Consider the following 14,185-nt stretch of genomic DNA (forward strand, 5'->3'; position numbering starts at 1 on the left):
AAGTCTGCAAATCTTCCAGTAGTTAAGACCATTTTTTTTTAAGAGATGGGGTCTCACTATGTTGCCCAGGCTGGATTCCAACTCCTAGGCTCAAATGATCCTCCCAAGCAGCTCAGACTATAGATGCAAGCCACCACATAGAAGATGTTGATACAGTATTTCTGAGAACGGACATCACCTTTACAACAAAACCAGAGCCCCTATTAAGCATCCAGAATGCTACAGTAATCAAACACTGACCATTTCTTCTTGCATGTGTTTTGCTCTCCTCTTCTAGAAGCTGTAGATGTCTATTTAGTTTACCATCTTGATGAAGTTGCATCTACAACAGTCATGTCATCTGACATTCCTTCAACTACTGTAACTGTATCTATGTTTGAAATGCCTTACCCAACATTGTCATGATGAGGATTACAAGTGGCAGCAGCAGATATCCCACACAACCTAGGTATACAATCATTTCTGACCAGCCATCTGTTTTGGCAAACAGTGTTTTCACTCACAACTGCCAACTGCACAGATGTCTTCGTTTTGAGGTATTAAAGGTGGTCTTTCTAAATCCAGAAAACATAGTCGTCTTTCATTTAACATTAAGTATGCAAGGCACTATTTTTAGCGCCAGAATTTTAAAGGGAGCTGACTGAAAAAGGTTGAGATGTGCTGGTTTTGAAAAGGAAATGTCTTTATTATTTCCTACTACAACAATCCTCTCTGCCTTGTCACACTAGCATTTGTGACAGCATATGGTGGTGCTGCTTTTTTTTTTTTTTTTTTTTTTTTGAGAAGGAGTCTCACACTGTTGCCCAGGCTGGAGAGCAGTGGCATGATCTCGGCTCACTGCAAGCTTTGCCTCCTGGGTTCACACCATTCTCCTGCCTCAGCCTCCCAGTAGCTGGGACTACTGGTGCCCACCACCGCACCCGGCTAATTTTTTGTATTTTTAGTAGAGACGGGGTTTCACCGTGTTAGCCAGGATGGTCTTGATCTCCTGACCTCGTGATCTGCCCACCTCGGCCTCCCAAAATGCTGCGATTACAGGCGTGAGCCACCACACCTGGCTTTTGGTGGTGCTACTTTTAACGCTTCTGGAACCCTCATTAACAAATACCTTCAGTGTGTGCCATTTCACAATGAATTTAACTAATTTCCACCACCTTAGCAGCAGTAAAAGAAGGAAATACTGCCCAATCACCAAATGTATACCAATTACTGCTTGCTATTTGGCACTATCTGCTTCTATGCTTCATATCAAGTCCTTTGACTTGCTTCAATGTGCATGTGTCAAATTTAGAGCCACTTTTGTCCTCCTGGGCCCACTGGAGGGTCCCCAGCAAGGGCCACTACCCACTAGCTGCCAGGGCAGTTGGCTGGGCACTGAGAGGCTGTTGGAGCCTTATCTTCTTACTTACTTCTGGCCTTTCCAATTTGCTCTATACTCCTATCCATGAAAACCAACCACAAATCCATCTGTACTACCTACCCCTCATCCTCTCTAAAAGCAAACAAAACACCACACACACAACACTATACTGTCTTAAAAAGTCTTTGCAAATGCATACCTCTGTGGATTGAAAGCCCTCTCCCAGTCTTATCTCAAAGGCCAAACTCAAAATCTACTTCAGTGAGACTTTCCTCCACTCTAAAGCAAGGGCTCCCCCAACCCCATCGGTCTCTATTTGGTTACTATAACTCACTTAGCTCCTATTTATAACAAAGGATTTTTTCTATTTGGGTATCTTATGCACACCAACTTCAAGCTCCCTATTAACAAACCTGGTACCCTATCTTACATTTAGATCAAAGGTGCTTAACTGACACCAGATTATTAATCTGTTGGCTGGAAGGCTATCATCAAAAGACAGATAATAAGTCTTGGTGAGGATATGGAGAAATTGGAACCCTCATACATTGCTGGTGGGAACATAAGAAGGAGTAGCTATTTTGGAAAAGTACAGCAGCTCCTCAAAAAGTTAAACATACATTTACCATGACTCAGCAACTCAACTCTTACGTATATACCCAAGAGAACTGAAAACATATATTCCATAAGCTTCTACACAAATGTTCATAGCAGCATCATTCATAATAGCCAATCATTGTAAATAACCCCCCCAAAATAAATATCAACTGACAGATAAGCAAACTGTATCATACCTATACAATGAAATATTATTCAGCCACAAAAAAAAATGAAGTACTGATACATATTAAAACATACTGCTCAGGAGGCTGAGGCAGGAAGATCACTTGAGGCCAGGAGATCGAGGCTGCATGTGCTATAATCATGCCTGTGAATAGCCCCTGCACTCCAGCCTGGACAGCAGAGCAAGAGTCCACCTCAAATCAAAAAACCAAACAAACATGGAAAACATTATGCTAAGTGCAAGCAGCCACACACAAAGGCCACATGTTCTACGAATCCCCTTATAAGAAATGCCCAGATCAAGCAAATCCAAAGTGACAGGAAGTATATTAGCGGTTGCTAGAGGCTAAGAGAAGAGAGGAATGGGACTTCTTTCCAGGGTGATAAAAATGTTTTGAAATTAAACAGCAGTGATGGTTCCACAACCTTGTAAATATATTAGCAACCACTGAATTGTAAACTTTAAAATGGTGACTTTAATGGTATGCAAATATATTACTAAAAAATTAAAAGGAATGGAGGCCTGACATGGTGGCTCATACCTATAAAACCAGCACTTTGGGAGGTCGGGGCAACCAAATCACTTGCCAAGTTCGAGACCAGCCTGGCCAACATGTTGAAGCCCCAACTCTATTAAAATACAAAAATTAGCCAGGCGTGGTAGCACATGCCTGTAATCCCAGCTACTTGGGAGAGTGAGGCAGGAGGATCACTTGAGCCTGGGAGGTGGAGGTTGCAGTAAGCCAAGATTGCACCACTCCAGCCTAGGTGACAAAGCGAGACTATCTCCAATTAGGAGGAATGGAAGGAAAAAGGAAGAGAAGGGGATGGGGGAAAAGGGAAGAAACGAAGAAGGAGGAAGAGGGGAAGAAAAAGGAGAAAAAGGGCTGGGCATGGTGGCTCACACCTGTAATCCCAGCACTTTGGGAGGCTAAGGTTGGTGGATTACCTGAGGTCAAAAGTTCGAGACCAGCCTGACCAACATAGTAAAATCCCGTCTCTACTAAAAATAACAAAATTATCTGCACGTGGTGACGCATGCTTGTAATCCTAGCTACTTGGGAGGCTGAAGCAGGAGAATGGCTTGAACCCAGGAGGCAGAGGTTGCAGTAAGCCAATATCGCACCATTGCACTCCACTCTAGGCAACAAAAGCAAACCTGTCTCAAAAAAAAAAAAAAAAAAGGAGAGAAAGAAAGGGCACCTAGACCAGGCTGGGCGCGGTGGCTCACGCCCGTAATCCCAGAACTTTGGGATTATTCCCAAAGCACTTACTCCCCAAGGTGAATAAATGTTACAATATGTGAAGAAACATTTTCAAATTAGCATTATTTACATTAAACCAAAGAGGTTGTTACACTTCTTGATTTAAGCTAACCAATTCAATTTTTAACACCTGCACTAAAACCTGGATTGATTAAAACTTAATGAACTAGGACAATAAAGAACACTGAAAATACACAGAAATCAGAAGAATTTAGAATCTTTTTAAAAACTTGGGACATAAAGAGAATGATCATATACAGTGACAGAAAGTTTCAATTAAAATAAGTTTTCTGTCCCAAGAACTGGAAGGAACAAACAAGCATGAAGTTTCTAATGCGTGAGAATGCAGGCAAGGGAAACAAACTGGGTTACCACTAAGTCCCTAAATCACGGAAGGAGAATTCTCCCCAGTATTGGCTCATCCTCCTTTGCATAAATTTCACATTTTATATCACACTAAAACTAGCCCATATGCCATATAAATATGTCATATATAGCTAACTAAGAGCCTATCAATAAACCTCATTATGCCAACTCAAGCAGCAATATTTACATTCCTGGTAGGATCCAGCTGTTGATATTTAAGTTTAATTATATTTAGGTAGGAAAAACAAAACTGTTTCTTTATGAAAAGAGATGAAATGCCAAAGACAAGTCTCAGAAGGTTCCGCACCTATTTGTTAACTAAACAATCCTCAATTTTCAAATCCTTGTTGAAATCAAACCTTTACAAATGTCACTGCAAAAATAAATACCCTGATGCAATAGATGACATCAATTAGAGTTGTGTTTACAAGTCTATCATTCATAATCATAAACCTTGACCTTAACAACAAAGGACTATCGTATTCCTCTTTGTAGTCAGGCATTAAGCAAACGTGGATACAAGAACTAATAAAACTCCCTAACTACTCCCCTCCCAAGATTTATAGCTCAGTATTGAACGGGCTTAGGCATCCCGCTAATTACTCACATTTTACTCATTACATCTATTATGAGAGTAGTTAATTACAAGAATATTACACTGTGATAAATCTAATTATGTGTATGATTTTGGAGGTTTTGTCATTCACTTAACTTGGAGCTCCATAATGGCAAACAAATCCGTACTGATCACTGCTATAGCCCCAGCATCCAGCGGGGGAGCTCAGCAATTATTGGTAGGTTACGTGACTGAATGAATGGTCTCTAAAACACAGCAGATACCAATAGATGTCCACCAAATTAATTAACGAGAAAGGACTTATTGTCTAATTGCTTTGTTACTAGACATATAAAACTCTATCAATACCCATTTACAATAAAGAATTAAAGAGATGGCAATACTTATTCTATAACACTGTATTTGTTCTCTATTTCACTAATTCACCTTAAAAAAAAAATTAAGCCTCACCATTACTAGGTGTCTCTAGGGACTCCTTTGCAGGGTTTCTCTGGTCTTCATCTTCCTCAGGATTTTCCCTGGACTTTGACAGCCGGTTTCTTAGAGACATCTTCTCTTCACCCACCATTGTATTGTCTAGGAAAGAAGGTGTAAAAAGCTTTCGTATTAGTCCGTTTTCACACTGCTATATACTACCTGAGACTGGGTAATTTATAAAGGAAAGAGGTTTAACTGTCTCACAGTTCCGCATGGCTGGAAAGGCCTCAGGAAACTTACAATCATGGCAGAAGACCAAGGGGAGGCAAGGCATGTCTTACGTGGCGGCAGGAGAGACAGAGCAAGGAAGTGCCACATTTAAAACCATCAGCTCTCATGAGAACTCCCTCACTATCACGAGAACAGCATGGGGGAAACTGCCCCCATGACCCAATCACCTCCCACCAGGTCCCTCCCTCGACACGTGGTGATTACAGTTAGAGATGAGATTTGTGTGGGGACACAGAAGCAAACCAATATATCAGCTTTGAACTAAGCATCTGGCTTACGTGAATTTCACAATACCACTATATTTAGGAGAGGTGAAATGTGATGATATATTCTCTTCCTTTTGCATTAAGCGTTTCAAAGCATTTTCTGGGTACAAGATACTCAAGATAACAAATCTGAAGAAATCAGGTCCTATAAAATAATTTGAATGGTTTCGAAGCCCCTTTTTAAACATAGACCCCACTCTTAAAGAACAATTTAGTTGAACAAAGCATTATGTAAAAAAAAAAAAAAAAAAAAAGGATTAAATAGTAACAGGTAACTACAAAGATGCCACAGGGTAGAGTATGATTTAATAACAAAGTCAATGGTAAAAACAATACCTTAAGTTCAGAGACATCAGAGACAGCAGAGATTAGCAGAAGATGTAAAGGTTTCACAGAAAAGAAGGTATTTTAGACACAGTCTTGAAGGATGAGAACTGTGCATTCCATGTGCAAGAAAGGATTAAAACAAGGACCTTATAAGCCCCGTTCAGGGAACCATGACGGAATTGAACTACGACAAAAACAAGTTTTTGTTAAGTATCTACTAAGCGCAAGGACCCTGCCAGATGCTTTAAGTTTTCTCATTTAATCTTCATAACAATTCTGAAAAAAATTACCCTCAGTTTTCACACGAGAAAACAATGATTTAAAGTAGTTACTATCAGTGTCCTCCACCCCTGTACCAGGAATACACCTGCAGTTGAACAAGCTGAATTTACAGGAATGCACACCACAGCCCCAGGTACTAGAGTCTGCTTTTCTTCTCATTACAGTAACTTGCCCAAGACCACACAGTTAACAACAGAGCCCGATTGGAACTGGCATTAGTTGGATCCAAACTACAAAGACCACTAACTACTGGGGGAAAATAGTTGGTAATGGAGAAATGTGATGAGGGAAAAGACTAGAAAGGAGGACAGGAGTCAAACTATAAAGGCCTAAGAAATTAGAAGTTTTTCAGGAAGGCAGTGGTGAGACACTTTAACCACTAAAAAACATGATCAAAGATCAATATCAAGATAGTACAAGGTTTACTCTAAAGCCATGTGTTTCACTAGTTGGGCATGGTGGCACACAGCTGTAGTCCCAGCTACTTGGGAGGCTCAGGCAGATGACTTGAACCCAGGAGTTTGAGTCTGGCGTGGGCAACATAGCAAGACCACATCTCAAAATTATTTATTTATTGAGAAGGAGTATCGCTTTGCCCAGGTGGGAGTGCAATGGCGCAATCTCGGCTCACTGCAACCTCCGCCTCCTGGGTTCAGGCAATTCTCCTGCCTCAGCCTCCCGAGTAGCTGAGATTACAGGTGCCTGCCACCACACGTGGCTAATTTTTGTATTTTAGTAGAGACAGGGTTTCACCATGTTGGTCATGCTGGTCTCGAACTTCTGACCTCAAATTATCCGCCCACCTCGGCCTCCCAAAGTGCTGGGATTACAGGCATGAGCCACCGCACCCGGCCAAAAAAAACAATTTTAAATAAAAAGTAAAGCAGTGTTTCACTATGTGATAAAGTTTTCAAGAGTCTAAAGCAAGAAGAAAACAACTGTGAAATACTCATTACATTATTTTAAAGCTACATATATTTAAATTCTGAGACTACAGTTTTTCTTAATTTTTGTATTAAAATATCCTTTTCTGTATAAAAGGATGAAATATAGTACATGGTGGGTTTGGTTGTTTTTCAACTATCACAGCTTGGCAAAGTAAAAATCTGACAAATCTAGATCGGCTTTCTTCTAATTATTTCTGAAATCAAACAAATGAAACAATTGTGGAACAGCAGATGAATATATCAAGTAGAAATGTTATGATATCATAAGATCTAATTAAGAGGAACTTAAGGGAAAAGTCAGGGCTAATAAATCACAAGACGATGCCCAACTTACAATGTCCAATTCTGTGTAAAAGTGACAGAGGAAGCCACAAGAGCACCTATCTCTTCATCAGAAATGATGAGAGAAGTGAGAACTGAAAACTAAACTTTGAGGGACAGCCTCAAAGTAGAAGAAATCAGGGAAGAAAAAGAAAGACGCAAAAGGAACCAAGATGTTTCAGTAAAAGAGGAATTTTACAAGGAATAATGGGAATTTTTTTTTTTTTTTCTGGAAGAGGAACAGAGAGTTTTTTTTTCTGGTCAGATGATGGGGAATTTAAAGTAGATACTCTTTTAAAGAGCATATAGCAAAAGTTTAAAGCATAAAAGACCGCAAAATGAAGCCAGGTGCGGTGGCTCATGCCTGTAATCCCAGCACTTTGGGAGGCTGAGGTGGGCAGATCATGAAGTCAGGAGATCAAGACCATCCTGGCTAATACAGTGAAACCCCATCTCTACCAAAAATACAAAAAAAAAAAAAAAAAAAAATTAGCTGGGCATGGGGGCAGGCGCCTGTAGTCCCAGCTACTCGGGAGGCTGAGGCACGATAATGGCATGAACCCAGGAGGCGGAGCTTGCAGTGAGCTGAGATCACACCACTGCACTCCAGCCTGGGCGACAGAGCAAGACTCCGTCTCAAAAAAAAAAAAAAAAAAAAAAAAGGATAGCAAAATGATTAAAAAATAAATGCCAGATTAAAGTTTATTACCCAAGCCCTATGAAACAGTATAGCACAATGCAATATTTCTCAAAGTAGAATAATAACAGCTGATTTTTTTTTAGTGCTTATGTGTTTTACATGTATTATTTTCATCTCAACAGAATCAAGACAGATACTATTGTTATTTTCCAAATATTCTTTGGCCACCATAGTGTCCCATATACTCTTCCCTGTCTATAGAAAGCTATTTCTCCTCTGCCCTTTTTTTATGTAGCTAACTCCTACTCAAGCCTTCAAAGAATCACAGCTGCAGCAGTAATAGAATTAATACCAACAGTTCTGATTTAATGAGCACCTATTATGTACCTCTAGGCACTGTGCTGCTAAACTTTTTACATTACATTTAATCTTTACAACCTTAGATAAGTATTATCCTCATTTTACAGATGAGTTTAGGGAAGTGATTTAACTTGTCCCAAATCAAATAATTCTCCAACAGCAGAACTAGAATTCAAAACAAAGACTATCAGATTCTACAACCTGCCCTCTAATTGCTAAACTGCCTCCAACTCACACCCTCTGAAGTTTCCTTTACCACCACCTCTCATCTCATCCTCTCTGCGGTCCCACTACACTAAGCATCCTGTCACATGTTACATTGTCCTATAATCAGAGAGCAATACTCTCTGTCTCTTACATTAGGCTTAAGTTCTCAAAGATAGGGATTACATAGTATTTTCTGTAAGACTCCCCCAAATCTAGTGTGGAGTACCTGGAGTACAACAGGCAGGCATTAAGAAAGAAAGCAAATGTATCAGTTAATATGTAACCAATTATTCTAAGCACAAGACAGTCCCCAACTTATGATGGTTCAATTTAAAATTTTTCAACTTTATGATGGTGCAAAAGCAACATGCATTCTGTGGAAATCATATTTTGAGTACTCATACAACTATTCTGTTTTTCACTTTCAGTACAGTATTCAATAAATTACATGAGATAATGAACACTTTATTGTAAAATAGTCTGTGTTCAATAATTTTGCCCAACTGTAGGCTAATATTAAGTGTTTGGAGCATATTTAAGGTACACTAGGCTAAAAATACCCAAAAAACATTTAGCCCGGCGTGGTGGCAAGCACCTGTAATCCCATCTACTCAGGAGGCTGAGGCAGGAAAATCACTTGAACCCAGGAGGCGAAGGTCGCAGCGAGCACAGGTCGCACCTCTGCACTCCAGCCCAGACAACAGAGTGAGACCCTGTCTCCAAAAGAAGAAATATAAAAAAGGAGTCCTTGGTAATAAGATGGTTCCTCAACCATCGAGCTACTCTAGAGGAAACCTTACATCAAAAGCTAAAACAGGGCCGGGCATGGTGGAATACACCTGTAATCCCAGCACTTTGGGAGGCCGAGGTGGGCAGATCACGAGGTCAGGAGATTGAGACCATCCTGGCTAGCCTAGCATGGTGAAACCTCGTCTCTACTAAAAATACAAAAAATTAGCCAGGTGTGGTGGCAGGTACCTGTAGTCCCAGCTACTCGGGAGGCTGAGGCAGAAGAATCGCTTGAACCCGGAGGTGGAGGTTGCAGTGAACCTCAATCACACCATTGCACTCAAGATAAGTTAGATCAAGTCACTTCACAACTTAAACCCCTTCAAACATCCTAAGTCCTTACCATGATCTAGTAACTTCTGCATTGCCTGCCACTCACCACCACCCCCTTAAACACCATCAATTTTTTGTTTTTTTGTTTTTTTGAGACAGAGTTTCACTCTTGTTGGTCACTGGAGTGCAATGGCACCATCTCAGCTCACCGCAACCTCCGCCTCCTGGATTCAAGCGATTCTCCTGCCTCAGCCTCCGGAGCAGCTGGGGTTACAGGCCACCACACCCAGCTAATTTTGTATTTTTAGTAGAGATGGGGTCTCGAACTCCCAACCTCAGGTGATCCGCCTGCCTCGGCCTCCCAAAGTGCTGGGATTACAGGTGTGAGCCACCGCGCCCGGCATTTTTTTTTTTTTTTTTTTTGAGATGGAGTCATGCCATGTCGCCCAGGCTGAAGTGCAGTGGCATGATCTTGGCTGTCTCATTTTCTCTACTCATTACTTTGGCCTTCCACTGTTTCTTAAACAAGCGCACCGGCTCACGCCTGTAATCCCAGCACTTTGGGAGGCCGAGGCGGGTGGATCACAAGGTCAGGAGTTCTAGACTGGCCTGGCCAAGATGATGAAACCCTGTCTCTACTAAAAATACAAAAAATTAGCCAGGGGTGGTGGCAGGTGCCTGTAATCCCAGCTACTCGGGAGGCCGAAGCAGAGAATTGCTTGAACCCAGGAGGCGGAGGTTGCAGTGAGCCGAGATCGTGCCACTGCACTCCAGCCTGGGTGACAGAGCTGGACTCCGTCTCAAAAAAGAAAAGGACAGGACATGGGATATTTCACAATTGGGGGACATTAATAGCTATGATTTGATTACATGCACAGTTTTAGGAGGAAGGACAAATAAATATATTGGAGTACGCCGCCAGTAAGTTGAGGAAGTGAAAACAGTGATCATAAGACTAGTCTCTCAAGAGGTCTAGCAGTGAAGGAATCTCTAGCGTTTAGGAAGCAGGTAACAAAGTGCTGAATGCAGTAGGTGTAGCACATATCTCATTTAACATGTCCATTTTTAAAGATGCAGGAGATTCAGAAATGCTAACAAACTTGTTCAAAGTCACAGGTAACATAAAGCTATTCCCCCCCAGGTAACAAAGCTAAGTAGACAGCTATTTATACAACACACTGATTGAAAAAGAATTTCTTAAGAATCTAATCTGTGCACGCAATTACATAATGTTCAGTGTGATAAGCATCTAACTTATCTTAAGAAAGCAAAACAAAGAGAAATGATTTGAGAAACAAATGAACTTGGAAAGACATGTCAACTTTAGCCTGCCTCCGTGTTCCCATTAATATAGCTTTCAAAAGAGCCCATAAATCTGTATCACAAATACTGAGTGCCTACTCCAGGTAAAGAACTTTGCCACATCACCCTTAGATTCAGTGGTGGAAAGGGGACACAACTGTGGATAGAATTTACAATCCAGAGCAAAAAAAATTTCCCTCTGGCATCCAAAGGTTGGCCCTAACACAACACTACAACTTTTACATATCACAGAACTAGGTCTTTAAGTAATTAGCAAAACTAAAGAACAAGAACAAATTCTCATTTACATCTGTATGGTTAGTATAATCTCTTATTAACCAATGTGGCAAAAAAATGCAAAACAAAGCCATCCTCTTAGAAAAATGGAACTTGGCTGGTCTTTGTTAAAAACTTTTTCCCATAGGAAAAAGGGACTCTTCCCTGGTTAATACAGTAGTTCTCCCATATCCATGGGGGATACGGTCCAAGACTCCCAGTGGATGCCTAGAACTGTGAATAACAGTGAACCCAATACACGTTGTTTTTTTCCTATACATACCTATTATAAAGTTTCATTTACAGGCTGGGCACAGTGGCTCACGCCTGTAATCCCACCTCTTTGGGAGGCCGAGGCAGACGGATCATCTGAGATCAGGAGTTTGAGACCAGTCTGGCCAACATAGTGAAACCCTCCCTGTCTCTACTAAAAATACAAAAATTAGCCGGGCGAGCTGGGCGCGGTGGCTCACGCCTGTAATCCCAGCACTTTGGGAGGCTGAGGCGGGCGGATCACCTGAGGTTGGAAGTTCGAGACCAGCCTGACCAGTAAGATCTGATCAGTCTTTACTAAAAAAAAAAAAAAAAAAAAAATTAGCCGGGCGTGGTAGCACATGCCCGTAATCCCAGCTACTTGGGAGGCTGAGGCAGGAGAATCGCTTGAACCCGGGAGGTGGAGGTTGCGGTGAGCCGAGATCGTGCCATTCTAGCCTGGGCAACAAGCGCCAAACTCCATCTCAAAAAAAAAAAAAAAATTAGCCGGGCGTACTGGGACACGCCTGTAATCCCAGATACTTGGGAGGCTGGGGCATGAATATCCCTTGAACCTGGGAGGCAAAGTTTCAAAAAGTTAGGCACAGTAAGAGATTAACAATATATTGTAGTAAAATTCACTTGAACATGGTATCTCTCGAAATGTCTTATTGTACTGTTTCGCACCTCAGGTAGCTGAAACTACAGAAAGCAGTTAAGTGGGGATCACTGTATTTCTCATTCAAAAGTTCCTTCCTCTGTCCACCAACTTATTCATTCTTTCTCTGGGCCAAGTGCTGGACCAGACCCTGAAAATTAAGAGGTAAGATAGGCTATACCAGCCTTCATGAAATGCACTAGCAGAGGAAACAAAGCAACTAATTCATTACAATTAATGATCAACTTCTGCTAAGGAGAATAAAGAGTTCATGGAGGGCTTAATGGGGATGGGGTGATTTCCAGAGGAAGTGATATGTGGGCTGATATCTGAGGCAGGTATAAGAGTTGGAGGGAGGGAGAGAATACAGCATTAGAGGTGGAGGAAACTCCTAAAAGCCAAGAGATAGGAAAGAAAATAAAGCTTTCCAGTAACAAAAATAAAGCCAGTGTGGCATGAACCTGGAAAGCCAGAAGGAAAGTGGGCCAAATGAACCAGAGATAGAGTGTGCTCACTCAGTAGGTCTTTATCCTAAAAGACTGCGAAACCTCAGATGCATTCTAAGCATGTGATTCACTAAAACACGTGCATTTCTAAACGATAATTCAGTGCCACAGAGCTCCTTCCAAAACCCATTCTCACACCCAGACAACGCACAGACTTCCTTAACAAGTCATTCACTGACACCGCCCAACTTTTAAAAAGAAAAAAAAAAAAAGCTTCAAATTGAATTCTACTTCAAGGAAGAGGAAACCAAGCAGGCTGAAAAAAAGAAAAAAGTGGTTTAAACAGGTGGCAGCCACTTAAATATTAAAAAGTGACCAACAGGCCAGGCGCGGTGGCTCACGCCTGTAATCCCAGCACTTTGGGAGGCCGAAGCGGGCGGATCACTTGAGGTCAGGAGTTTGAGACCAACCTGGTCCAACATGGTGAAACCCCGTCTCTACTAAAACTACAAAAATTACCTGGGCGTGGTGGCGCACGCCTGTAATCCCAGCTACTCGGGAGGCTGAGGCACGAGAATCGCTTGAACCCGGGAGGCAGAGGTTGCAGTGAGCCGAGATTGCGCCACTGCACTCCAGCCTTGCGACACAGCGAGACTCCGTCTCAAACAAACAAAGTGACCGACGAACTTAACCTAAATATATATACGGAGAATAAAGTTTATATAGTTGTTTCTCACTTAGAAATAACCTTTCAATATACATATTATTTAAATTACATGACCATTAACACTTAGGGAAAACAGAAACTTACCTACATCCTAATATTTTACAATAAAACATGAGCTTGATTAAAGGTTCTGGTGCCCCTACAGATTTTCATGTCTTGCTAATACCATCCTTCCCTTCACACATTTTCTCTAAATCATTAAAAAGCTGACTTCCTGAGTGCATTTTTGGTTTCGCTTTTTAAAGAATAAAACGTCTTCTAATTCCTAACTTTCTTTACTACTGACTTGAGAGATGCCACGAGATTTGCGGAACACCAAACCAGCCTGCAGGGTTTAAAAGGCTGCCCGTGACCCGGGCGCCTGACGGTAACTTTCCCGCCCTCCCCTCCCCAACTCCCCTGCAGTCGCCGAGCCTCGCCTTCTCCGCAGCACAGCCCAGGACAAGGCCGGGCCGGAGCTGCTGCCGCCACCGCTTCTCCCTTCCCCGCGGGCTGAGGCCGGTGGACCCAAGCGGGAAGCGAGGAGAGGCGCGGGAGCACCACCGTTACCTGAGGCCCGCGCCCGGCAGCGGGCACTTCGGCCAAGAGGGCAGAGCCGGGAAGCGGTCACAGAGCAGCCAGCAGGAAGGTCGACTCCGGGAAGCTCTCCTGGCGCCCAGGGCCCGCAACGTCGCCTGCTAAGCTAAAGCGCCGGACAGCCCGGCCCCTACGCCCCCTGCCTCCGAGCACCGCTGCGTCACGCGCAGGGCCACCTCCGGCTGAGCATCCTATTGGTGGTCCCCAGGTTGCCAGGCTCCGCCCACCTCCCCGCCCCTTCCCGGGCGCGCGGGTCCCCGGCGCCAGTGCTCGCAGGCTGGCCCTGGCAACCTGCCAAGGAAGCTTCTCACCCGGACATCATGATACCGGCGACAACATCTTGCTTGACACTTCCACCCCAGCAGTAGAATGTGCAGCCAAAACGGGACTGCGACAACTCCCTGCAAGCCCGAAACGGCACCCTGCGTGGTAGCATGGAGCTGCAGGGGCGTTTGGCTCCTAGGCCGACTGGAAGAA

General features: G+C 42.8%; 1 protein-coding gene across 2 annotated transcripts in view; it reads right to left on the reverse strand.

Moving 5' to 3' along the window:
- SOAT1 (sterol O-acyltransferase 1) overlaps positions 1–13,954 on the reverse strand; it is a 60,817-nt gene extending 46,863 nt beyond the window's left edge. The window contains exons 1-2 of one of the 2 annotated variants that reach the window (XM_003824706.5): positions 13,682–13,954; positions 4,802–4,927 (exon numbers count right to left, since the gene is read on the reverse strand). In XM_003824706.5, coding sequence (XP_003824754.1) covers positions 4,802–4,919 — 118 coding nt within the window. In that variant the 5' untranslated portion in view covers positions 4,920–4,927; positions 13,682–13,954. Of the gene's footprint in view, positions 1–4,801; positions 4,930–13,681 lie in introns of those variants that run through there. The other variant, XM_055111051.2, reaches the window with a different exon arrangement.
- Between the last annotated feature and the right edge of the window lie 231 nt (positions 13,955–14,185).

This window comes from Pan paniscus, chromosome 1, assembly GCF_029289425.2.
Source record: "Pan paniscus chromosome 1, NHGRI_mPanPan1-v2.0_pri, whole genome shotgun sequence".
NCBI classification, from domain to species: domain Eukaryota; kingdom Metazoa; phylum Chordata; class Mammalia; order Primates; family Hominidae; genus Pan; species Pan paniscus.